The 27,487-nt window shown below is 44.1% G+C and overlaps 1 protein-coding gene across 5 annotated transcripts in view; it reads left to right on the top strand.

The window, feature by feature from the left end:
• Positions 1-27,487, top strand: part of adcy2b (adenylate cyclase 2b (brain)) — a 779,528-nt gene that overhangs the window by 460,010 nt on the left and 292,031 nt on the right. For all 5 annotated transcript variants that reach the window (XM_085988701.1, XM_085988702.1, XM_085988703.1 and 2 more), the window contains 2 exons: positions 22,596-22,707; positions 22,796-22,923. In XM_085988701.1, coding sequence (XP_085844827.1) covers positions 22,596-22,707; positions 22,796-22,923 — 240 coding nt within the window. The remainder of the gene's footprint in view (positions 1-22,595; positions 22,708-22,795; positions 22,924-27,487) is intronic.

The raw sequence follows: 27,487 nt of genomic DNA, 5'->3' as shown, positions 1-27,487 counted from the left end.
CATTAACTAGTTTGTTCTTAGTAACAGAATTAAAGCATGGTTTTAATGAGTTTAAGTTCATAGGCTATATTCAATGTATTACTGGTAGGTCTGTGGGATTAAGGTTGTCTCTTGGTGATCTCTTCTTGAATAGCAGGCTGAATGTTGCATTGTACAGTGCTACCAACAACAACAACCACTTGTATTTATATAGTGCTTTTAATATAGTAAAACATCCCAAGGCACTTCACAGGAGCACTATCAAACAAAATTTGACACCGAGCCTCCAAAGGAGATGTTTGGACTGATGACCAAAAGCTTGGTCAAAGAGGTAGGTTTTAAGGAGCATCTTAAAGGAGGAAAAAGAGATGGAGAGGTTTAGGGAGGGAATTCCAGAGCTTAGGGCCTTGGCAGCTGAAGGCTCGGCCACCAATGGTGGAGCGATTAAAATTGAGGATGCTCAAGAAGCCAGAATTGGAGGAGTGCAGATTTCTAAGAAGGTTAGAATCATAGATTCAGAAGAAATTTACGGCACAGAAGGAGGTCATTCGGCCCACTGTGTCCGTGCTGGCCGGAAAAGAGCTATCCCACCTAATCCCACTTTCCAGCTCCTGGTCCGTAGCCTTGTAGGTTACAGCACTTCAAGTGCATATCCAAGTACTTTTTAAATGTGATAAGGGTTTCTGCCTCTACCACCCTTTCAGGGTGAGTTCCCGACCCCCACCACCCTCTGGGTGAAAAAAGTTCTCCTCAGCTCCCCTTAATCCTTCAACTAATTACTTTAAATCTATGCCCCTGGTTATTGACCTCTCTGCTGGGGGAAATAGGTCCTTCCTATCCACTCCATTTAGGCCCCTCATAATTTTATACACCTCAATTTAATCTCCCCTCAGCCTCCTCTGTTCCAAAGAAAACAACCCCAGTCTCTCCAATCCTTCCTCATAGCTAAAATTCTCCAGTCCTGACAACATCCTCGTAAATCTCTTCTGTACCCTCTCTAGTGCAGTCACATCTTTCCTGCAATGTGGTGACCAGAACTGTATACAGTACTCTAGCTGTGGCCTAACTAGTGTTTTATACAGTTCAAGCATAATCTCCCTGCTCTTATATTCTATGCCTCGACTAATAAAGGAAAGTATCTCGTATACCTTCTTTACCACCTTATCTACCTGTCCTGCTACCTTCAGGGATCTGTGGACATGCACTCCAAAGTCCCTCTGTTCCTATGTACTTCTCAGTATCTTACCATTTATTGTCTTGCCTTGTTAGCCCTCCCCAAGGCGGCGGAACAGGTGGATAAGGTGGTAAAAAAGGCATATGGGATACTTGCCTTCATTAGCCGAGGCATAGAATATAAGAGCAAGGAGGTTATGATGGAGCTGTATAAAACATTGGTTAGGCCACAGCTGGAATACTGTGTACAGTTCTGGTCGCCACACTACAGGAAGGATGTGATCGCTTTGGAGAGGGTGCAGAGGAGATTCACCAGGATGTTACCAGGGCTGGAGCGCTTCAGCTATGAAGAAAGACTGGGCAGATTGGGTTTGTTTTCCTTGGAGCAGAGGAGGCTGAGGGGGGACATGATTGAGGTGTACAAAATTATGAGGGGCATTGATAGGATGGATACTGAGGAGCTTTTTCCCTTAGTAGAAGGGTCAATAACTAGGGGGCATAGATTCAAGGTAAAGGGCGGGAGGTTTAGAGGGGATTTGAGAAAGAACTTTTTCACCCAGAGGGTGGTTGGAGTCTGGAACTCACTGCCTGAAAGGGTTGTGGAGGCAGGAACCCTCACAACATTGAAGAAACATTTGGATGAGCACTTGAAATGCCATAACATACAAGGCTACGGACCAAATGCTGGAATATGGGATTAGATTAGACAGGGCTTGATGGCCGGCACGGACACGATGGGCCGAAGGGCCTCTATCCGTGCTGTATAACTCTATGACTCTATGATAAGTGCATTATCTCACACTTCTCCGGATTGAATTCCATTTGCTGCTTTTCTGCCCACCTGACCAGTCCATTGATATCTTCCTGCTGTCTACAGCTTTCTTCCTCACTGTCAACCACATGGCCAATTTTTGTATTATCTGCAAACTTCTTAAATCATGTCCACTACATTAAAGTCTAAATCATTGAGATGTACCACAAAAAGCAAGGGACCTATTACTGAGCCCTGCAAAACCCCACTGGAAACAGCCTTCCAGTCACAAAAACACCAGTCTTCATTCCCTAATTCAATTATTCCCCATGCTGTATCCAAGCGTCATCTGGAGATTACACCTAGTGTGCAATGTCACAAGATATTATCTAACACATTCTGTAAGTAAATCTTTGAGAAATCTGGGCTGTAAAAAATGTTATTTTCTCCCACTAATAAATGGGATTTGCACAAAGGACTTTTCCCATTATAAATTCCTGTGTCCACATTTATAATGGGAAGCACCTATGTAATTTTGTCAAGCTGTAATTATACACTGTAGCACCTAATCTTTGTACTTTGTTGTACTCACCATGTGCAACACCATGGGAGATTGACTAGCAGAGGAAATAATTGCACAACACTTGATTTGAGTTCTATACTGAGTATTGTACTTTTATTGATTACAATATAGTAGGAGTCCAGAAGAATATGCTATTTGAAGAACTAAGCATGAAAGTGCAGAACAAGATGGTTTGCACAGGATTACTTTCAGATTGGATTTGCTATTTTAAGAAAATATGTAGCCGTGGCACTCCTTGAAAAGCATCTGGAATTAGTGCCTGGTTCAACATTCTCCCTTGCTGCATTGCTAGTACAACTGCTAATTCCTTATTGGCATTTTCACTCTTGTACTCTGCTATAACATTATCATTTTCGTCATTGAGCAGTATGGTTGGCACATGGGTGCCTTGAGCCATATTTCCATAGGGTAGCATTAGCCTAGCTAAAACCATACTTCCACTCCTTAATCACCTTCAAATAGGGATGCACAGATGTTTTCTTTAAATGAAGGCACTGTGAGAACTTCTGTGATTTTTTGATGGTGGTTGTGTACCAGGCGTGTAGTTCAGGAGTCCCCTGAGTGCATCTTGCTCTCTAATCGGTAAGGTGAGGGCGATGGTTCCTCTGGGGAGTACAGCCAGAGTCAAGTCCATGGCACCATGGGTGGCTCAACTGTACGGGGGTTGGGGGGGGGGGCGGGGGTGAGGAGGAATGCCAGAAAAGCAATAGTGATAGGGGATTCAATAGTTAGGGGAACAGTCAGGTGTTTCTGCAGCCGCGGACGTGACTCCAGGATGGTATGTTGCCTCCCTGGTGCCAGGGTCAAGAATGTCACTGAGCGGCTGCAGAACATTCTGAGGGGGGAGGGTGAACAGCCAGAGGTCGAGGTCCATATCAGACCAATGACATAGGTAGAAAGAGGGATGAGGTCATGTAGGCAGATTTTGGGAGCCAGGAAAGAGATTAAAAAGCAGGACCTCAAAGACAAATTAGCGAAAGATGAAGTATTAAGGAGTTTAGCCTCTTTGAAAGTAGATAAACCACCAGGCCCAGATGAAATGTATCCCAGGCTGTTAAGAGAAGCAAGGGAGGAAATAAAGAAGGCTCTGACCATCATTTTCCAATCCTCTCTGGCTACAGATTTGGTGCCAGAGGATTGGAGGACTGCTAACATTGTACAGGGGAGAGCATGATAAGGGAAAATGCGAAGAGATTAGGAAAGAAGTAAAAAAAAATTAGGAACGCAAAGAGGAACAGTGAAATTAAATTATCAAGGAAAATAAAACAAAATAGTAAAATGTTTTACAGGCACATCAATAAAAAAAGGAAGGTCGGGATGGGAATAAGGCCACTAAGGGATGGACAGGATAATACCACAGGCAGTGATAGAGAGATGGCAGAAATATTAAATAATGACTTTGCCTCAGTATTTACCAGGGAGATAGAACAGGTGGACATGACATTGGATCATGAGATTAGCAATGAAATAACTGCATTTAAAATAAAAAAGAGGAGATATTATTAAATAAACTAATGAAACTCAAAAGAGGAAAAAACCTTGGTCTGGATGAATTATATCCGCACATTTTAAAAGAATCTAGCAAAGAGATAGCAGAGACATTACTACACATATTTAATATTTCATTAGAAAAAGGTGTAGTGCCAGAGGACTGGCAGATAGCTAACATAATACCTATATTTAAGAAGGGAGAGAGAACATGTCCAGGGAACTATAGACCAGTCAGCTTAACATCAGTGGTAGGAAAAATAATGGAATCCCTACTAAAGGAGAAAATAGAAGAACACCTAGAAGCCAAAAATATAACAAATAGTCAGCACGGACTTCAAAAGGGAAAGTCTTGCTTGACCAACCTCATTGACCTTTTTGAGGAGGTAACAGAGAGAATAGACAAGAGTAATGCAGTAGATGTAACTTACCTAGATTTTGAAAAAGCCTTCGATAAGGTACCACATAATAGACTAATGAATAAGGTCAGAAAATGCGGAGTCAGGGGACAAGTAGCAGAATGGATGGCTAGCTGGCTTCAAGACAGAAAGAAGAGAAAAGGGGTAAAAGGTAGCTATTCACAGTGGCAGAAGGTGGGTAGTCGTGTTCTACAAGGATCTGTGCTGGGACCATTGTTATTCACAATTTATATTAACGATTTAGATTTTGGAATCAAGAACACAATTTCTAAATTTGCGGATGACACCAAATTGGGGGGGGGGAGGATAGTTAATACTGAGGAGGACTGCAACAAATTACAGGAAGTCCTTAATAAACTTGCAGAATGGGCATATAATTAGCAAATGAAATTCAACATAGATAAATGTGAGGTATTATATTTTGGTAGGAAGAATAGGGAGGTCACTTATTACTTGGAGAGTGCGAGTCTGGGTGGGGTAGAGGAGCAAAGGGATCTCGGTGTACAAATACACAAATTACTTAAAGTAGCGACACAGGTTAACAAGGCCATAAAAAAAGCAAACCAGGCACTAGGTTTATTTCTAGAGGGATAGAATTGAAAGGTAGTAAGTTTATGCTAAACTTGTATCGAACCTTGGTTAGACCATACTTGGAGTACTGCGTGCAATTCTGGTTGCCATATTATAAAAAGGATATAGAGGCACTGGAGAGGTTGCAGAGAAGATTTATAAGGATGTTACCAGAAATGCGAGGGTATACATATCAGGAAAGGATGAACAGGCTGGGTCTCTTTATCGCTTGAAAAAAGAAGACTGAGGGGTGACCTAATTGAGGTTTTTAAAATTATGAAAGGTTTTGATAGAGTAGATACAGAGAGAGAGTTTCAATATAAGATAGTCACAAAGGAATCAAATAGCAAATTCAGAAGAAACTTCTTTACCCAGAGAGTGGTGAGAATGTGGAACTCACTACCACAGGGAGTAGTTGAGGCAAATAGTATAGATGCATTTAAGGGGAGGCTGGACAAGCATATGAGGGGGAAGGGAATAGAGGGTTATGCTAATAGAGGTGGATGAGGAAAGACGGGAGGAGGCTCGAGTGGACCATAAAGGCTGGCATGGACTGGTTGGGCCGAATGGCCTGTCTCTGTGCCATATATCCTATATCCTATGATATATGGCACAGAAACAGGCCATATCAGGAACACTGTCACAGAGGTCAGTGCACCCCATTTCATTTTCTATGAATGAATTTTGATGTTGAAGTTCTGTGCCGAAATTTACGACATGTGACGCTCTGTGTCCTAAGTGTTATTTTGGAAAAATCAACCTGAAAGGCATCAATATTTTGTATCTGTCTTCACAGTTGAAGACACAAACAGCATACCAAAAATAGTGGGGAACCAAGGGGCAAATGAGATTGAAGAATTTAAAGTAATTAAGTTGAGTAGAGAAAAAGTACTTGAGAAACGAATGGTACTAAAAGCCGACAAATCCCCTGGACCTGATGGCCAACATCCTAGGGTCCTAAAAGAGGTGGCTGCAGAGTGAATGCATTGGTTGTGATCATTCAAAATTCCATTGTTTCTAGAACGGTCCCAGCAGATTGGAAGGTAACAAATGTAACTACGCATTTCAGGAAAGGAGGGAGAGAGAAAACAGGGAACTACAGGCTAGTTAGCCTGACATCAGTCATTGGGAATCCATTATCAAGGAAGTGGTAACAGGGCACTTAGAAAATCATAATATGATGAGGCAGAGTCAAAATGGTTTTATGAAAGGGAAGTTGTGTTTAACAAATTTATTAGAGTTTTTTGTGGATGTAACTAACAGGATAGATAAAGGGGAACTGGTGGATGTAGTATATTTGGATTTAAAAAAGACATTCGATAAGGTGCCACAGAAAAGGTTGCTACTCAAGACCAGTAAGCCTTACATCGGTTGTGGGCAAAATGCTAGAGTCCATTATTAAGGATAAAATAGCGGAGCACTTGACAAATGGGGAAAGGATCGGACAGAGTCAACATGGATTTACAAAGGGTAAATCGTGTTTGACTAATCTGCTGGAATTTTTTGAGGAAGTAACTGGTAAAATAGATGGGGGAGAGCCAGTGGATGTGGTGTACCTTGACTTCCAGAAAGCCTTCGATAAGGTTCCACACAAAAGATTATCATGCAAAATTAAGGCTCATGGGATTGGGGGCAAAGTATTAACGTGGATAGAGAACTGGCTGGCGGATAGAAAACAGAGAGTTGGAATAAACGGCTCGTTTTCGGAGTGGCAGGCAGTGACCAGCGGGGTGCCGCAAGGATCTGTCCTGGGACCCCAGCTGTTCACAATATATATATAAATGATCTGGATCAGGGAATTGGATGCAATATTTCCAAATTCGCTGACGACACTAAACTAGGAGGAGGGGTGGGCTCTGATGAGGATGTCAGGAGGCTACAGTGCGATTTGGACAGGTTGGGAGAATGGGCGGATACGTGGCAGATGCACTATAATGTGGATAAATGCGAGGTTATCCACTTTGGGGGTAAAAACAGGAGGGTAGATTATTATCTAAATGGCAATAGATTGGGAGATGGGGAAGTGCAGAGGGACCTGGGTGTTCTTGTGCACCAGTCACTGAAGGAGAGCATGCAGGTGCAACAGGCGATTAAGAAGGCAAATGGTATGTTGGCCTTCATATCAAGGGGGTTCGAGTATAGGAATAGGGATACCTTACTACAGCTGTACAAGGTGCTGGTGAGACCGCATCTGGAGTATTGTGTACAGTTTTGGTCGCCCCATCTGCGGAAGGATGTTCTTGCCATGGAAAGAGTGCAGCGGCGATTCACCAGGCTGATACCTGGAATGGCGGGAATGACCTACGAGGAGAGATTGAATAGTTTGGGCTTGTACTCACTGGAGTTTAGAAGATTGAGAGGGGATCTCATCGAAACATATAAAATTATGGCAGGCCTGGACAGGCTGAATTCAGAGAGAATGTTTCCAATGGCAGGGGAGCACAGAACCAGGGGCCACAGTCTAAAAATAGCGGGCAAATCATTTAAAACAGAGATGAGGAAGAATTTCTTCACTCAAAGAGTGGTGAGCCTGTGGAATTCCCTGCCACAGAGGGCTGTGAAGGCTAATTCAATAAATATTTTCAAGAGAGAATTGGATATATTTCTGAAGGCTAAGGGGATTAAGGGTTACGGAGAAAAGGCGGGGACGGGGTACTGAACTGGTAAGATCAGCTAAGATCTCAGAGGAAGATCAGCCATGATCTCATTGAATGGCGGAGCAGGCTCGAAGGGCCGAATGGCCTACTCCTGTTCCTATCTCTATGAAACTATGAAAGGGTTGGGGGTAATATATTAGCATGGATAGAGGATTGGTTAATGGACAGAAAACAGAGAGTAGGAATAAATGGGTCATTTTCCAATTGGCAGGCTGCAACTAGTGGGGTGCCGCAAGGATCAGCGCTTGGGCCTCAGCTATTACAATATATATTAATGATTTAGATGGAGGGACCGACTGCAATGTATCCAAGTCTGCTGATGATACAAAGTTAGGTGGGAACATAAGCTGTGAGGAGGACACAAAGAGCCTGCAAAGGGATATAGACAGGTTAAGTGAGTGGGCAATAAGGTGGCAGATGGAGTATAATGTGGGGAAATGTGAGGTTATTCACTTTGGTAGGAAGATTAGAAAAACAGAATATTTTTTAAATGGTGAGAAGCTATTAATTTGTGTTCAGAGAGATTTAGGTGACCTCGTACAGGAAACACAAAGTTAGCATGCAGGTACAGCAAGTAATTAGAAAGGCAAATGGCATGTTGGATTTATTGCAAGGAGGTTGGAATACAAAAGTAAGGGAGTCTTACTACAATTGTACAGGGCTTTGGTGAGACCACACCTGGAGTACTGTGCACAGTTTTGGTCTCCTTACCTGAGGAAGGATATACTTGCCTTAGAGGGATGCAATGAAGGTTCACTAGATTGATCCCTGGGATGAGAGGGTTGTCCTCTGAGGAGAGATTGAGTAGATTGGGACTATTCTCTCCGTAGTTTAGAAGACTGAGGAGTGATCTCATTGAAACATATAAGATTCTGAGGTAGATTGACAGGGTGGATACTGAGAGGTTTTTTCCCCTGGCTGGGGAGTCTAGAACTAGTGCACATAGTCTCAGGATAAGGTTTTGGCCATTTAAGACTGAGAAGAGGAGGAATTTCTTCACTCAGAGGGTTGTGAATCTTAGGAATTCTCTACCCCAGAGGGCTGTGGATGCTGAGTCTTTGACTATATTCAAGGCTGGGATAGATAGATTTTTGGACTCCAGGGGAATCAAGGCATATGGGGATCGGGCGGGAAAGTGGAGTTGAAGTTGAAGATCATAAAAACATAGAAACATAAAAGATAGGAGCAGGAGTAGGCCATTCGGCCCCTCGAGTCTGCTCCACCATTCAATGCGATCATGGCTGATCATCCAAATTCAGTACCCTGTCCCTGCTTTCTCCCCATAACCCTTGACCCCCTTAGCCTTAAGAAATATATCTAACTCCTTCTTGAATATATTTAATGAATTGGCCTCAACTGTCTTCTGTGGTAGAGAATTCCACAGCCTTACCACTCTCTGGGTGAAGAAATTCCTCCTCATCTCAGTCCTAAATGGCTTACCCCTTATCCTTAGACTGTGACCCCTGGTTCTGGACTCCTTCCTGCATCTAGTCTGTCTAGTCCTGTTAGAATTTTATAAGTTTCAATGAGATCCCCTCTCATTCTTCTAAACTCTAGCGAATATAAGCCTAATCGACCCAATCTCTCTTCATACGTCATTCCTGCCATCCCAGGTATCAGTCTGGTGAATCTTCAGTTTTTATGTTCCCTGAAAGCTTACTCTCATATTCTATTTTCCCCCTCTTAATTAATCCCTTTGTCCTCCTTTGCTGAATCCTAAACTGCTCCCAATCTACAGGTTTGCTGCTTTTTCTGGCCAATTTATATGTCCTCTCCTTGGATCTTATGCTATCCCTAATTTCCCTTGTTAGCCACGGTTGAGCCACCTTTTTTGTTTTATTTTTATGCCAGACAGGGATGAACAAATTCTGTAGTTCATCCATGCGATCTTTAAATGTTTGCCATTGCCTAGCCACCGTCAACCCTTTAAGTAACGTTCCCCAATCCATCCTAGCCAACTCGCGCCTCATACCATCGTAGTTTCCTTTATTTAAATTCAGGACCCTAGTCTCTGAGTCAACCAATTCACTTTCCTCTTAATGAAGAATTCTATCATATTATGATCGCTCCTCCCGAAGGGGCCTCGCACAACAAGATTGTTAATTAATCCTTTCTCGTTACATAATACCCAGTCTAAGATGGCCTGATCGCTAGTTGGTTCCTCGACATATTGGCCCAGGAAACCATCCAGTATACACTCTAGGAATTCCTCTTCCACAGTATTGTTACTAATTTGGTTAGACCAATCTATATGTAGATTAAAGTCACCCATGATAACTGCTGTGCCCTTATTACATGCATCTCTAATTTCCCATTTAATGCCATCCCCAACCTCAGCATTACTGTTTGGGGGTCTGTATACAACTCCCACTAATGTTTTCTGCCCCTTGGTATTTCTCAGCTCTACCCATACAGATTCCACATCATCAGAGCTAATGGGCCAGTAATTCCTGTCCCAACGCGTGAGTACGGACGGGGTACTCACGCGTGGGCCCGGAGGAATTGCCGGTTTTCAGCATGCACAGCGCATGCGGGGAAAACCGGCATTTCCTCTCCTCTGACCCAAGCGGTTAAGAGGCGGAACGCGTACGACGTATCAGGCAGCGCGTGCGCGCTGAACTTCCCTTTTTTTATTAGAGTTGCCCATGGTGAAAAGACTCCGGTTTTACGCGTGGAAAAAGCAGCCGTAAGTACTTACTTTTAACAGGTAAGTGGTCTATTAAGTTAAATTAGAAAAATTTTCCACAGGTTCTTTTTTTTTGAAGACTTTACAGGAAGGTAAGTGTATTTGTAGCCCCGATTTTTTATATAATAATTTTTTTCAAAATTTAAAATTATTGTTTAAAATAGTTTTTTACAGTTATTTATAGTTTATTTAAGTAGTGCGATGTTTTTTTAAATTTTCTTTCAAGTTAAGTAGTGTTTTGGGGCCAGGAGTTTTCATGAGTTTGACAGTTCTTACTATCAAACTCGTGAATGAACTTTTGCAACCTCCCATTGGTCGCCCAGTGCTCACGTGATCCCAGCCGGCTCATCGCACTAAGTACGCCGCTGGGTCACGCATGCACAGCGCGGCAGGACCTGAAGCGGGCCAGTGACAGGAAATGCAATGTGGGCCAGGATTGAAATGTCAGCGTGCCGGGTAAGTGCACATCGGGGGCTTGCACGCGCGGCAACCCCCCGAACCTAATTTCTGGCCCAATATCCTCCCTTACTATTGTGTTAATCTCCTCTTTAACCAGCAATGCTACCCCACCGCCTTTTCCTTTTTCCCTCTCCTTCCTGAATATTGAATACCCCTGGACGTTGAATTCCCAGCCTTGGTCATCCTGCAGCCATGTCTCCGTAATCCCAATTATATCATATCCGTTTACATCTATTTGCGCAGCTAATTCATCCACCTTATTACGAATGCTCCTCGCATTAAGACACAAAGCCTTCAGGCTTGTTTTTTTTTAACACTCTTAGACCTTTTAGAATTATTGTTTACTGTGGCCATGTTTGATTTACACCGTTGATTTCTCTGACTTCCACTTTTGCTGTTCTCCTTCCTGTCTTCTGCTTTTATCCTTGCTTCCCTTTCCTCGTTCTCCCTGCACAGGTTCCCAACCCCCTGCCATTTTAGTTTAAACCCTCCCCAACATAGAAGCATAGAAGATAGGAGCAGGAGTGGGCCATTCGGCCCCTCCAGCCCACTCTGCCATTTAATGAGACCATGGCTGATCATCCAAATTCAGTACCCTGTCCCTGCTTTCTCCCCATATCCCTTGATCCCTTTAGCCTCAAGAAATATATCCAACTCCTTCTTGAATATATTTATTGAATTGGTCTCAACTGCCCTGTGTGGCAGAGAATTCCTCAGGTTCACCACTCTCTGGCTGAAGAAATTCCTCCTCATCCCAGTCCTAAATGGCTTACCCCTTATCCTTAGACTGTGGCCCCTGGTTCTGGACTCCCCTGCCATCGGGAACATCCCTCCTGCACCTAGTCTGTCTAGTCCTGTTAGAATTCTATAAGTTTCAATGAGATCCCTTCTCATTCTTCTAAACTCCAGCGAATATAAGCCCAATCGACCCAATCTCTCTTCATACGTCATTCCTGCCATCCCAGGTATCAGTCTGGTGAATCTTCGCTGCACTCTCTCCATGGCAAGAACATCCTTCCTCAGATAAGGCGATCAAAACTGCACACAATACTCAAGGTGTGATCTCACCAAGGCCCTGTACAACTGCAGCAAGACATCCTTGCTCCTGTACTCAAATCCTCTCGCTATGAAGGCCAACATACCATTTGCCTTCTTAACCACCTGCTGCACCTGCATGCTTACCTTCAGTGACTGGTGCACAAGGACACCCAGGTCTCATTGCACTTCCCCTTTTCCCAATCTATTGCCGTTCAGATAATAATCTGTCTTCCTGTTATTGCCACCGAAGTGGATAACCTTGCATTTATCCACATTGGGCAGATGCATGGCAAATGCTGTATAATCACCCAACCTGTCCAAATCGTACTGGATTTTCTCTGCATCCTCTGCACAGCACACATGCCCACCCAGCTTTGTGTCTTCTGCAAACTTGGAGTTATTACATCTAGTTCCCTTGTCTAGATCATTTATATATATTGTGAATAGCTGGGGTCCTACCACCAATCCCTGCGGTACCCCACTAGTCACTGCCTGCCACTCGGAAAAAGACCCGTTTATTCCAACTCTTTGCTTCCTGTCTGCCAACCAGTTCTCTAGCCAAGACAGTACCTTACCCCCAATCCCATGTGCTTTAACTTTACATGCTAATCTCTTTTGTGGGACCTTATCGAAAGCCTTCTAAAGTCCATATTCTGCCCTTGCAGCGCGTTCCTATGCAGAGCTAGACAGGTAGCTAACAACTTGATATCTTCCCATAAAAATCACAATGCTTGACTTTTCTTGTAAACTTTACTGAAAGGTTCTTATTGTGAAACTGAAATACAATACAGAAATGGAAGCATACATTAGTACACAAACACATAACTGATATGCATACACAAACTTAGGTAAGCCTGAGCAACACAGTACATTTGGCATGTAACTTACCAAAACACGTGAAAACACAGCTTACTGTGAATATACATTTAGCAAACTGAAAGGCATTCTCTTACATTCACTTTAAATTAGCCCTGTACATAGTGCATCAAAATACAGCTACAAGCTAGATACAGAGAGCGAGCAATTTACGGCTAGTTGTGTAGGTTTGCTTACAGAGAAAGGTTACAAACTAAACATTTTCTGCAAAGTATAGTGTACACTAATCATCTATAACATTCTCAAGTACTTACAGACAAATAGTGTCCAAGGCCGAAGCGTAACAAGAAAATAACTGCAAGACCATGTGTCGAGCTGCAGGTCTTGTGATATATAGCAATTTACTTTATAGCACTTACTTTACTGCGCTTTACTGCACTTGCTAGGTACCAAATATCCACTAGGTGGCAGCACACAATGGAAATCGACCCAAATTACTCAAACCCCTGAATTAACTTGAAAACTAACATAAATTCCTAGAGGAAGGCAGCACACTCCCCACTTTGTACAATTCCATTGTACCACTACAGATACAAAATAAAACCTAAAGAAAACGTCCTTTGGCTGCAAACATACTCAGAATCCTTTCTCTAGGTTTCTTCAGAAAGGAGGACTACAATCTCTGAGACTGGCCTCAGAAACACTTTGACAGTCCCCTCCTTGACAATCTTCACCTCCACCTTGCAGACCCTCTTGTCCCTGCTTGGCAGAGTTTTGACAACTAGTCCCACTGGCCATTCATTTCTGTGTGCTTGGCTGTCTTTCAGCAAGACAACATCTCCCACTTCGACATTTGGCTTGTCTTCTGTCCATTTCCTATGGCTCTGTAGGGTGGACAAATACTCTCCTCTCCATCTCTTCCAAAAAGTGTCTGCAAGACACTGGACTTGCTTCTACTGCTTCCCGTGCAGCTCAGCCATGTCGAAGTTTCCAGAGGGGGCTGAAATAGCACTCACCTTTTGAGTCAGGAGCATCGCTGGGGTGAGGACTGCAGGTATGTCTGGGTCAGTGGACACCGGCACCAGGGGTCTTGCATTCATGATCGCCATGACTTCCGCCATGAGAGTGCTCAAGACGTCGTGTATGAGATGAGTGGGTCCTGTCCGAAGCAGCATAGCATCCAGAATATGCCTGGCAACACCGATGAGCCTTTCCCATGAACCACCCATGTGGGATGAATGCGGGGGGTTAAACACCCACGTGCATCCTTTCTTTTGGAGGTAGCTTCTTACCGCTGCATCGTCCGTGTGGATGTCCAACTCCTTACAGGTACCCACGAAGTTAGTCCCTCTGTCGGAGCGGAGAAGTTTGGCTGGACCACGGATTGAGAAGAACCTCCTCAGGGCATTGATAAAGCTGTCTGTTGACATTGATTCAATCAGCTCAATGTGCACAGCTCTGGTAGACATGCACGTAAAGAGCACCGCCCAGCGCTTGCTGCCTGCACTACCTCCTCTTGTGCGATGCGTCATGATGGTCCATGGCCCAAATACGTCAAGGCCTACGCTGGTGAATGGAGGCTCTGGAGTGAGTCTGTTGGCTGGCAAGTCTGCCATCTTTTGGTCCTCTAACCTCCCTCATAACTTGCAGCAGGTAACACACTTGTGGATAACAGAAGAAACCAGACGCTTGCTCCTGATTATCCAGTATCTGGCTGCTCGGATAGCTCCTTCTGTTATGTACCGTCCTTGGTGAGCCACTTGCTCATGATAGTATCTCACGAGTAGTGTGGCAATGTGATGGGTGCGTGGGATGATCAGAGGGTGCTTTTCTTCTCTTGACAAGTCTGCGGATGATATGCGACCTCCGACCCGAAGCAAACCATCTTCATCTGTAACTGGGTTGAGCTTTTTAAGTGGGCTTTGCTTGGGGAATGTTTGTCCCTCTTCAAGACATTTGAATTCCTCCTTGAAGACATCATGCTGGACAGAGCGAATGATCACACCTTTGGCTTGTGAAAGCTCACTTTTGCTGGATACTTCTTTAGAACATTTCCATCCTTTGCATTCTACGTTGTCCGAATTCCCCTTGAAGGATGTTGCAACATGAATGAGTCGGGCTGTGATTCGACAGAGTGTTCTCCAGCTTGAGAATCGCTCGAAGCGTTGTGAGCCCAACTGAGATTCTGAGGCTTTGGTGAGCAGGGTCGTAACTTCAGGCCAAATCTCAGTATCAGCTTCAGGCTCCACAAGGGTGAAGAGATTGGACTCAGGAGTCTCCTTGGACCTTTCAAACACTGAGCATCCTAGGCTGTCTATGCTCACAGTGAGGCCTGCCTCTTCCTCACAGGCAGAGGAGGTTGACCTATGATGCTGCGTCATGCTATTGTAGTCTTCCTTTACCTGGATCCTGTTTGGGCATGGGCTGAGAAAGGATGTGCGACCGTTGTGCAGCACGTTTGCTTTATAGACGTTGACATCCGTTGGTTTGTGGACTGTTCCCAGGCAAACTCCACCCACGAGGACCCATCCCAGGTCAAGCCGCTGCGCATAAGGAGCATTGTGGGGCCCGTTGATTTGCTCACGCACCTTGTGCACCCTTAAGATGTCTCTTCCCAAGAGCAGGAGGATTGGAGCGTCCGGGTCCACAGCTGGAATCTTGTTGGCAACTGGCTGTAGGTGGGGCTGATGACGTGCGACCTCTGGGGAGGGAATTTCCGTCCTATCATCTGGCATCATGTCACACTCAATTAAGGTGGGGAGGGGAAGCTGTAGTTTCCCATCCATGGACTCGATCACGAAGTTGCCAACTCTCCTACCCACAGTCTCTGTTGTCCCTGAACAGGTTTTCAGCGTGTATGGAGCTGCGCTGGCCTTGACTTCAAAAAGATTGAAGAATTCTGTCTTCGCTAAAGACTTGTTACTTTGCTCATCAAGCACTGCATACATCTTGATTGCCTTCTCCTTTCTCCCTACAGGATATGCTTTAACCAAGCAGATTTTGGAGCATGAGTGTGGGCTGCTTGAATTTCCACAAACCTCTGTACACTTGGAGGTGACTGAAGAAGATGCGCTTTCACTTTGCTCCCCGCTATCCTCTTTGTCAACCGCAGCACTCTCGGTGGTCGAAGGAGGAGGACCTGGATGCAGGGCTGCGATGTGTTTTTCACTGTTGCACTCGAAGCACTTGATTGTCGCCTTGCAGTCTTTTGCCATGTGCAGAGTCGACCCACAACACCTGAAGCAGATGCGATTCTCTTTCAGGTATGATTTGCGCTCATCAATAGGCTTGCCTCTAAAGCATGAACACTTTTTGAGTGGGTGGGGCTTCTTGTGTATTGGACACTGACGATCTGGGTCATCCACTTTATTCCCAGCAGAACTGGATTGGTTGACTGAGGGTTCGGCTGGAACATCTGTTTTGTGCACGCTCACAGAGGCTTTGTTGCTGTACTTTGTGGGTTTTTCTGTTCTCGAAGGAGCGTGACTGCTGGAGGTGGAGAAAGTGAAACTTGGATCATTCCTCACCTTTGCCTGTTGTTGGACAAACCTGGAGAAGAGAGAGAAGGGAGGAAATGCCACTCCGTAGTCCTCCTTGTACTTGGATCCCTTATCTATCCATTTCTTTTGAAGGTTGTAGGGGAGCTTTTCCACTATTGGGTTTACCCCACGAGCTGTATCCAAATACGAGAGGCCTGTCAGGTAACCTTCTCCCTTAGCACACGCCAGTTCGAGGAGAATGTCACCCAGTTCTCGAAGCTCGACATTATCTTTGTTGGTTAGCTTCGGAAAGTCCTCAATCTTCTTAAGTAGTGCGTGTTCAATGACTTCTGGTGTCCCATAACAGTCTTCGAGACGTTGCCAAACCAGGTTGAGGCCTGCTGTGGGATTGCGGACGTGCACTGAGCGAATTCTCCTCGCCTGTTCTGACGACTCAGCTCCGAGCCACTTTGTCATCAAATCTAGTTCTTCTCTGGCTGACAGATTCAAGTCCTTGGTGGTACTCAGGAAGGACGCTTTCCTTGACCAATAATTTTCAGGATGGGCATCAAATTCTAGAAGACCTGAACTTAACAATTCTCGGCGGATGAGGTACCTAGCGAGGTCTTGTGCACCTTGTGGCTCGGGTAAGGACTGCTTGGCTGGATTGGCCGAGTGCTGTGGAGGTCTCTGCAGGTAAGTCTTACTTGTTTCTTCTCTTTTAAGCTCAGTGTCTCCGAAAACAGGCTGTTTGTTACTGTGGTGAGTAGCTGGTTCTGCGTCGAGATACCTGGATGTTTCCTTGAAGAACAATTTGGAGTGTTGTTGGACATACTCACTTGTACGTTGCACTGGACTGAGGGGCTGTTCTGGAACATATGGTTCATGGCTGTGCTCCCTGCCTTCGTTCTCCTCACCTTCTTTATAAGCTGCAGCTTCAGCTTCAGCGGCAGCGGCAGCTCTCTGGCTTTGGAGAATGTGGAGACTGGCATCGAGGTCAGCTCTCTGCTTCATCACACTAGCGTCGAGGTCAGCTCTCTGCTTCATCACACTAGCGTCGAGGTCGGCTCTCTGCTTCATCACACTAGCTTCTTTTCCAGCGAAGGACAATTGAGCCTGGGCAGCTTTTGCCTTGGCATGTGCTTTGGCGGCTGCAGAAGCTGTCAATGACGACGGTTTGCTGGACCGCCGAGATGATCTAGAGGATGCTTTAGAGGACTGTGACTTGGCATCATTTGCTCGAAGAGGCTCATGCTTCTCAGTTGGCTGGTCGACGTCCTCTATTGTATATTGTCTTCCTGAGCGTAGACTCATGGTAGCTGGGTGGTATCTTCTTGTGCTTGAGCCCGCTGTGCTGTTGTCTTTTCACTATTCTGCCCTTGCAGCACGTTCCTATGCAGAGCTAGACAGGTAGCTAACAACTTGATATCTTCCCATAAAAATCACAAGGCTTGACTTTTCTTGTAAACTTTACTGAAAGATTCTTATTGTGAAACTTAAATACAATGCAGAAATGGAAGCATACATTAGTACACAAACACATAACTGATATGCATACACAAACTTAGGTAAGCCTGAGCAACACAGTACATTTGGCATGTAACTTACCAAAATACGTGAAAACACAGCTTACTGTGAATATACATTTAGCAAACTGAAAGGCATTCTCTTACATTCACTTTAAATTAGCCCTGTACATAGTGCATCAAAATACAGCTACAAGCTAGATACAGAGAGCGAGCAATTTACGGCTAGTTGTGTAGGTTTGCTTACAGAGAAAGGTTACAAACTAAACATTTTCTGCAAAGTATAGTGTACACTAATCATCTATAACATTCTCAAGTACTTACAGACAAATAGTGTCCAAGGCCGAAGCGTAACAAGAAAATAACTGCAAGACCATGTGTCGAGCTGCAGGTCTTGTGATATATAGCAATTTACTTTACAGCACTTACTTTACTGCGCTTTACTACACTTGCTAGGTACCAAATATCCACTAGGTGGCAGCACACAATGGAAAGCGACCCAAATTACTCAAACCCCTGAATTATCTTGAAAACTAACATAAATTCCTAAAGGAAGGCAGCACAGTCCAAATACAAAACATCCACTGGTTCTCCCTTATCTATTCTACCAGTTACATCCTCAAAAAATTCCAGTAGATTAGTCAAGCATGATTTACCTTTTGTAAATCCATGTTGACTTTGTCCTATTCTGTCACTGTTTTCCAAGTGCTGTATGGACGACTGCTGCTCCTAATTCTTATGTTCTTATGCTCTTATCAGTTTTCCCACTACAGCCTCATCTGCAACATCTACTTCATTTGAATGTATTGAATAATCAATGGTGATATGTGTGCTGGTTTAATTGGCCTATCACATTAGTGCTCAATCTTAAATAAAATTCACACAATAATTTTGTGCCAGCAGGGAAAAGCACAGTATGTAAATGCTATGACACATTCACAACATTCCTGCCCAGTATGACATTTTCCATCAGCATTTGGCTTAATGGCATTGTCAGCAATTTCTAGGCTATAGGCCCGTATTTTCCGATGCCTACGGGTGTGTACGCGTTGGTGCGAAGTGCATGTGCTGAAAACTGGAATTTCTGATCTGTCAAGAATGCTCTTGACAGATCGGACACCTGCCCTGGAGACGGGCTTCTGCGGGTGGAGAGTTCTGCTTTCTGCAGGACCTCCGCCCGCTGAAAACCCTTAGAAATATTCTGCCTGGTAAAAGCAGGCGTAAGGCCTGCTTTTACCAGCATAAGAGTTGAAAAAAAGTTTTTAATAATGTTTCACGCATTTATAATTTAAAAATACATTTAAAAAAGGTACGTTTATTTTTAGCCCCGTTAAAAACTTTAATTATTTTTTTCAAAAAATTAAACTTTTGTTTAAAATATTTAATTTAATGTAATTTTAACTCATTTTAAAAACGCGATGGTTTTTAAAAAAATGTATTTATTGTTTTAGTGTCTTTTTGGGATTCCTTTCTCCTATTGGCTGGCCTGGCCCACGTGATCCCAGGGACGCTTGCGAACTGCATGCGCCCCTGGGATACGTGGACCCTGCGTATTTCAACTGTGGAGAGGCCCAGGAGCGGAAGTGTCCGGATCTCGGGAGCCCTCAGGTAAGAGCGTAGATATGTTTCCGATCGGAGGCGTCCGCACGCAGGAAGCTTCCTGTCAGAAATTACGAGCCATTGTGTTTTTAGGACGTCGACAGCTGAAGTGACGTTAGAAGGTACTGAAAGGAGTGCATATTTTTATTTCTTTTAATAATTGAGAAAAGGAGGAATACAGAATTGCTAGCTTTCTAAGTTATACAAATGGTTGTACTGAAAATGGCTCAACATATTGACTAGTTATCTGTTTGTAGTACATACACGTTTATAATTTGACCTTCAGCGTGCAGTTATACTGACACTTTGACACCATTGGAAGGAATTTGAGTTATGCATTGGACAAAAGTGGCAGTATAACTTGGTTGGCAATAAGATTCTTGAGCACACTAAAGTGACAGATATGAGACTACAAGCAAAAGGAAAAAACTTCAAATTCTGGAAAATTATGGAGATACACATTAAATTATCAGCATCTGTGAAATGAAAGGATAGGTCAGTATTTCATCTGTAGCTCTTTGTCAAAACTCAAAATGGAAAGATAAGCAAACATTTTAGCAGGATTGGAAAGGAAAGTGGAGAAGATACAACAGGTAGTCCAATCGCAGAGAAGAAGTTAATAGGTTTAATGATCTGCAAACTGCTTTAAAGAAAAACAGGAAACTGTTTTAAATATCATCTCGGTGAGGCAATGAAAAGGCATTGGCCCAGAATTTGCTGAAAAAATGGATTGTGAACATCATGAGCCGTTATTAACGTGCAAATCGGCCAGCAACTTGTAGTGAGGAAGAGATACTCCATGAATTGCGAAAACAGCATCTTTCCCTTAACCTCCCTCTGATATTCATGAAGTTGCTGCAGAAATGGGGATGTTCGCTGATGACTGCACAATGTTCAGTGCCATTCACAACTCCTCAGATAATGAAGTAGTCAATGCCCGCATGCAACAAGACTTGGACGACGTTGAGGCTTGGGCTGATAAGTAGCTGGTAACATTCATGTCACAGAAGTGCCAGGCAATGAATATCTCCAACAAGCGAGAGTCTAAACACCACCCTTTGACATTCAACGGCATTACCATCACCGAATCTCCCACCATCAACATCCTGGGGGGTCACCATTGACCAGAAACTTAACTGGACCAGCCACATAAATACTGTGACAACAAGAGCAGGTCAGAGGCTAGGTATTCTGTGCCAAGTGTCTCACCTCCTGACTCCCCAAAGTCTTTCCACCATCTACAAGGCACAAGTAAGGAGTGTGATGAAATACTTTCCACTTACCTGGATGAGTGCAGCTCCAACAACACTCAAGAAGCTCGACACCATCCAGGACAAAGTAGCCCGCTTGATTGGCACCCCATCCACCACCTTAAACATTCATTCCCTCCACCACTGGCATACTGTGGCTGCAGTGTGTACCACCTACAAGATGCACTGCAGCAACTCGCCAGCACCTCCCAAACCCACGACCTCTACCACGTAGAAGGACAAGGGCAGCAGGTGCATGGGAACACCACCACCTCCAAGTTCCCCTCCAAGTCACACACCATCCTGACTTAGAAGTATATCGTTGATCCTTCATCGTCGCTGGGTCAAAATCCTGGAACTCCCTACCTAACAGCACTGTGGGAATACTGCAGCAATTCAAGAAGGCGGCTCACCACCACCTTCTCAAGGACAATTAGGGATGGGCAATAAATGCTGGCCTTGCCCGTGATGCCCACATCCCATAAACACATTTTAAAAAATTTGCTCATTAATTGCCCATTAAACTCGCCACAGACAGTTAAGTCTAGTAATTAACAGCATAAGTACCACTTTAAGAACGTGATCATTTTTAATGACTGCCAATCAACCCCTCTTGCTCAGAAAGTGAACAGTTAAAAGTGTGGAGTCTCATTCCTTCAGGATGTGAATTGTAGTTGGAGATTTGAAAAATGTTAAATTTAAAATTTTTTAATTTTTTGGATACTTTTGCTTCCTGTCTCTTCTTTCTCTCTTAATCCAATCTTTCTTTCACTCTATGTCTCTTTCTGTACCTGATTTGACATTGAATTTACCCACTCTAATTCACCCTCTTTCTCAGTACTTCCTCTGGCTATTTCTCATTGGCTAAGGAGATACATTATTTGTCCCATCGTTTGCCAAGATCCCAGATGCCTGGTGCCCTTGCCGCACCATAATCAGCTTGCACTTCCTGCAACTTTGTGGGCAAAAAACATTAAAACCTAAACGTGTGCAAACCAGTCTAACTGACGGGGCATACTGCGAGATGCCCCACTCCAGCAAAATCTTGGCCATTAATAGAATGAAAGAATATGCAAATTGCTAAAATGGGGTAAAGGCATGGGATAAGTTAACACAAAGAAAAAGGCAGGAACATTGTAGGAAATTGAGAAAAGGGGGGGAAACTGTAGATGCAGGAGGTCTAAAATGAAAATAGAAATGATGGGAACACAAAGAGGATTTGCCGTTTTCAAAAAGAGAAAAGACAGGTCAACACTGTGGGCACACCCCACCGCTTCCTAGGGCAGAACTCAGATCTGACAAAGGATCAACAATTAAAATGACAACTCATCTCACCCTTTCCCCCCAGGTGTCAGTAGACCCACCCAACATCCCACCACCCCCTACTATAGATATGGTCAGACCAGAGGCCTGCAGACTACCCAGAAGTTCCTGAAGTTCTGTTGAGTTTGGTTGGAACAGTGTAGGAGGCCAAAGCCAGAGGACAGAGGGAGAATGAGACGGGAGTTAAAGTGACAAGCTACAAGGAGGTCAGGATCACACTTGGAAGCAGAATGGTTTTCAGAAAAGTAATCATCCAAACTGTAGTTGGTCTCCCCAATGTAGAGAAGGCTGCACCTTGAGCAGCAAATACAATATACTAGATTGAAGGAAGTAAGTGAATGGCTGTCTCACATGAAAAAAGTGTTTGAGACCATGGGAATGGTGTGAGTACAGGTGAATAAGTAGGTTTTGCATCTGCTGTTACAACCAATGTTCCCTCTAAGCCACGCAGCTCTCTGCTGGTCCTGCGCAGCCCAGGACCGGCTTTATCAATGTTAAATTTCATGCATGTGCAGAAGTGTGAATAGGCGGTGCAGCCCGCACTGGAAAAAAAATAGGGGGAACATTGGTTACAACACTCACAAGGCAGATTCTGAGCATGGATCTAAGCACACATGCTATGTCATGGAGTTCAATGCGGATGGATTCAGCAGTCTAACTTGGGTCTGCCAGCTATAGTGTAACTGCACTCTTAAATTTCTTTAGATTTTTCCCGTCAATGGGCAGAGCATGCTGTTGTGCTGCTTTATTTTTATGATTGGCAATGGAATTTAAATGCTAAATATATTTGTTTCTGCAGTATATTGTACGCTGACATTGTGGGTTTCACACGCCTGGCCAGTGAGTGTTCACCTGGGGAGCTTGTGCACACACTCAACGAGTTATTTGGCAAGTTTGATCAAATTGCAAAGGTAAGCAGTAAGTATACTGACAAGCAAGGTTACGTGCACTATCATGCATTGGCATTACCAAGTGACATTTACCTTTGCTTTTATTCAGGAAAATGATTGTATGAGGATCAAGATTTTAGGGGACTGCTACTACTGTGTCTCCGGTTTACCAATATCCCTGCCAAATCACGCCAAAAACTGCGTGAAAATGGGTTTGGACATGTGCGAAGCCATAAAGTAAGTTACGTTTAAAGCCTTTCCACTTTGAGTAATAGAAATAATGTAAAATTTGGATTCCTAAATGTTAATCCGTGCTGCTTGTTGTAAGTTTGTATATATGCCAAATGTTGTTCGGCAGTATGTACTTCTGGTTCAAGAGTGTCTTCCTCAAAACTCCATCCTGTATACTGTCAATGATTTATAAAAGTTCTTTGAATGAATGAACAAGAGAGAGGTAAGTGCTTTCAAACAACATTTTATAAGTTAATACAAATTTGGCAGTTGCAGAATGGCACAATCCATTGAAACACAAATCTGCAACATCACAAAGTGATGGATCACAAGTTTGATTTCCCCATATCGCTGAGCTGACAATCTCAGCTTTGTTTCACAGTAGTGTGGCGGGGAGGGTGAAAATATTGAATGGAGACCAGAGACTTCCTATAGGGAATAAAAATTGAAGAATCATCCACGTGTACTAACCAGTTAACAGTGACTTTGGCAGAGGCCTGTCAGATGATCCTGCTATAGCTGTAGCTGATGTGCTGCTTGGAGAGACATCTAAAACTATGTGACAATGGGGTTGGAGAAAAAAAAAAGTTCAAAGATATTTTATTGAAGTGATTATAAACTTTAAATTGAAAAGCTCTCCCTCCCATTTATTGCTAATGGATTATTCCAGCAAAATTAACTGGTTGGCCTTGCACTACATTCAGGCTGTTTTACCAGTCACTATTAATGATTTAATAATGTCTTCTTGTGCAAACAGAGGGAATAGAGCAGTGCACTGACATTTTAGTACTGACATTTTCGTAAATCAGTCTTCCTCACAAACGATTCATGAAAATGCACTCGTACGGTTACGAGCAAGACTGTAAACAATGATAAACACCGAGTATATAAGGCATTGGACAGGTCCCAGGCACGGAATAAATGCTTATCATTCCTTGGTTTTTTTAATCAAGTAAACTTAGCAGTTCTACATACATGGAGAGTGTTGATGAGCTGTAAGATAGGATTTATATCCCATCAGTGAGCTGAACTGATAAAACAAAAATGGCAAAAAAATTGAGTTATAATCAGTGCTATACATACATATAATATATTAACTTGGATAACATATAACATATAACATAGAAACATAGAAGATAGGAGCTGGAGTAGGCCATTCGGCCCCTCGAGCCTGCTCCGCCATTCAATGATATCATGGCTGATCATCCAAATTCAGTACCCTGTCCCTGCCTTCTCTCCATATCCCTTGATCCCTTTAGCCTTAGGAAATATATCTAACTCCTTCTTGAATATATTTAATGAATTGGCCTCTACTGCCTTCTGTGGTAGAGAATTCCACAGGTTCACCACTCTCTGGGTGAAGAAATTCCTCCTCATCTCAGTCCTAAATGGCTTACCCCTTATCCTTAGACTGTGACCCCTGGTTCTTGACTTCCCGGCCATCGGGAACATCCTTCCTGCATCCAGTCTATCTAGTCCTGTTAATATTTTATATGTTTCAATGAGATCCCCTCTCATTCTTCTAAACTCCAGCGAGTATAAGCCCAATCTCTTCTCATACGTCATTCCTGCCATCCCAGGTGTCAGCCTGGTGAATCTTCGCTGAACTCCCTCCATGGCAAGAACATCCTTCCTCAGATAAGGCGACCAAAACTGCACACAATTCCCCAGGTGTTGTCGCACCAAGGCCCTGTACAACAGCATCAAGAAATCCTTGTTCCTGTACTCAAACCCTCTCGCTACGAAGGCCAACATACCATTTGCCTTCTTAACCACCTGCTGCACCTGCATGCTTACCTTCAGCGACTGGTGCACAAGGACACCCAGGTCTCGTTGCACTTCCCCTTCTCCCAATCTATTGCCATTCAGATAATAATCTGCCTTCCTGTTTTTGACACCAAAGTGGATAACCTCACTTTTATCCACATTATATTGCATCTGCCATGCTTCTGCCCAATCACCCAACCTGTCCAAATCATACTGGAGTTTCTCGGCATCCTCCTTACAGCACACACTCCCACCCAGCTTTGTGTCGTCTGCAAACTTGGAGATATTACATCCAATTCCCTCGTCTAGATCATTAATATATATTGTGAATAGCTGGGGTCCCAGGAACGATCCCTGTGGTACCCCACTAGTCACTGCCCGCCACTCGGAAAAAGACCCGTTTATTCCAACTCTTTGCTTTCTGTCTGCTAACCAGTTCTCTATCCAAGTCAATACCTTGCCCCCAATCCCATGTGCCTTAACTTTACACGCTAATCTCTTATGCGGGATCTTATCGAAAGCCTTCTGAAAGTCCAAATACACCACATCCACTGGTTCTCCTTTATCAATTTTACCAGTTACATCCTCAAAACCTTCCAGTAGATTAGTCAAGCACGATTTACCTTTTGTAAATCCATGTTGACTTTGTCCGATCCTGTCACTGTTTTCCAAGTGCTCTGCCATTACATCTTTTATAATGGACTCTAGCATTTTCCCCACTACTGATGTCAGGCTTACCGGTTTTCTCTCTACCACCTTTTTTGAATAGTGGGGTAACATTAGCTACCATGGGTACTGTTCCAGAGTCTATCGAATAGCATAACATAGACAAACTACCTGTAGCAAATGACAATATTGGTAGGAGGGATCACCGCACAGTCCTTGTGGAGACAAAGTGTGGATACTCTCCATCCAGTTGTGTGGCACGATCACCGTGATAAATGGGATAGATTCAGAACAGATCTAGCAGCTCAAAACTGGGCATCCATGAGGCGTCGTGGGCCATCAGCAGCAGCAGAATTTTATTCCACCGCAATCTGAAACCTCATGGCCCGGCATATCCCTCACTCTACTATTAACATCAAGCCAGGCGACTGACCCTGGTTCAAAGCAAAATGTAGAAGAGCATGCCAGGAGCAGCACCAGGCGTACCTAAAAATGAGGTGCCAACCTGGGGACGCTACAACACAGGACTATATGCATGTTAAACAACAGAAGCACCATGCTATAGACAGAGCTAAGCGATCCCACAATCAACAGATCAGATCAAAGCTCTGCAGTCCTGCCACATCCAGGTGTGAAGGGTGGTGGACCATTAAACAACTGACGGGAGGAGGAGGCTCCATGAACATCCTCAATGATGGCGGAGCCTAGCAGGTGAGTGCAAAAGACAAGGCTGAAGCATTTGCAACCATCTTCAGCCAGAAGTGCCGAGTGGATGATCCATCTCGGCCTCCTTCTGCAGTCCCTACCATAACAGAAGCCAGTCTTCAGCCAATTCAATTCACTCCACGTGATATCAAGAAATGGCTGAGTGCACTGGATATAGCAAAGGCTATGGGCCCCAACAATATACCGGCTGTCATGCTGAAGACTTGTTCTCCAGAAGTAGCCGTGCCTCTAGCCAAGCTGATCCAGTATAGCTAAAACACTGGCATCTACCCGACAATGTGGAAAACTGCCCAGGTATGTCCTGTCCACAAAAATCAAGACAAATCCAATCTGGCCAATTACTGCCCCATCAGTCTACTCTCAATCATCAGCAAGGTGATGAAAGGTGTTGTAGACAGTGCTATCAAGCAGCACTTACTCACCAATAAACTGCTCACCGATGCTCAGTTTGAGTTCCGCCAGGACTACTCGGCTCCAGACCTCATTACAGCCTTGGTCCAAACATGGACAAAAGAACTGAATTCCAGAGGTGAGGTGAGAGTGAATGCCCTTGACATCAAGGCAGCATTTGACTGAGTGGGGCATCAAGGAGCCTTAGTAAAATTGAAGTAAATAGGAATCAGGGGAAAAACTCTCCACTGGCTGGAGTCATACCTAGCACAAAGGAAGATAGTTGTGGTTGTTGGAGGCCAATCATCTCAGCCCCAGGACATCGCTGCAGGAGTTCCTCAGGGCAGTGTCCTAGGCCCAACCATCTTCAGCTGCTTCCTCAATGACCTTCCCTCCATCATAAGGCCAGAAGTTTACTGATGACTGCACAGTGTTCAGTTCCATTCGCAACTCCTCAGATAATGAAGCAGTCTATACCTGCATACAGCAAGGCCTGGACAACATTCAGGCTTGGGCTGATAAGTGGCAAGTAACATTCGGGCCACAGAAGTGCCAGGCAATGACTATCTCCAACAAGAGAGCGTCTAACCACCTCCCCATGACATTCAACGGCATTACCATCACCAAATAGCTGTGTGAACTGGTGCTGATTGTCTTTGGTCATTGTCAGGTAAGCATCCCAGGTCATGCAGGTTGATGGCATAATGAGTGTGTGTGGAGTGGTCCAGCTGTGAAGCCTTCTGATGGATCTGGCATGCCTTCTTTCATCTTGTACCGAATTCCCCAACATCAACATCCTGGGGGTCACCATTGACTAGAAACTTAACTGGACTAGCCACATAAATACTGTTGCCATTAAAGCAGGTCAGAGGCTGGGTATTCGGTGGCGAGTGTCTCACCTCCTGACTCCTCAAAGCCTTTCCACCGAAGGCAAGGCACAAGTCAGGAATGTGATGGAATACTCTCCACTTGGCTGGATGGGTACAGCTCCAACACTCAAGAAGCTCAACACCATCCAGGA

This window comes from Somniosus microcephalus, chromosome 5 (genome assembly GCF_052327205.1).
Source record: "Somniosus microcephalus isolate GS21.2 chromosome 5, FLI_Smic_1.0, whole genome shotgun sequence".
Taxonomy (NCBI): Eukaryota; Metazoa; Chordata; class Chondrichthyes; order Squaliformes; family Somniosidae; genus Somniosus; species Somniosus microcephalus.
This window is presented reverse-complemented; position numbering and strand designations above follow the sequence as displayed.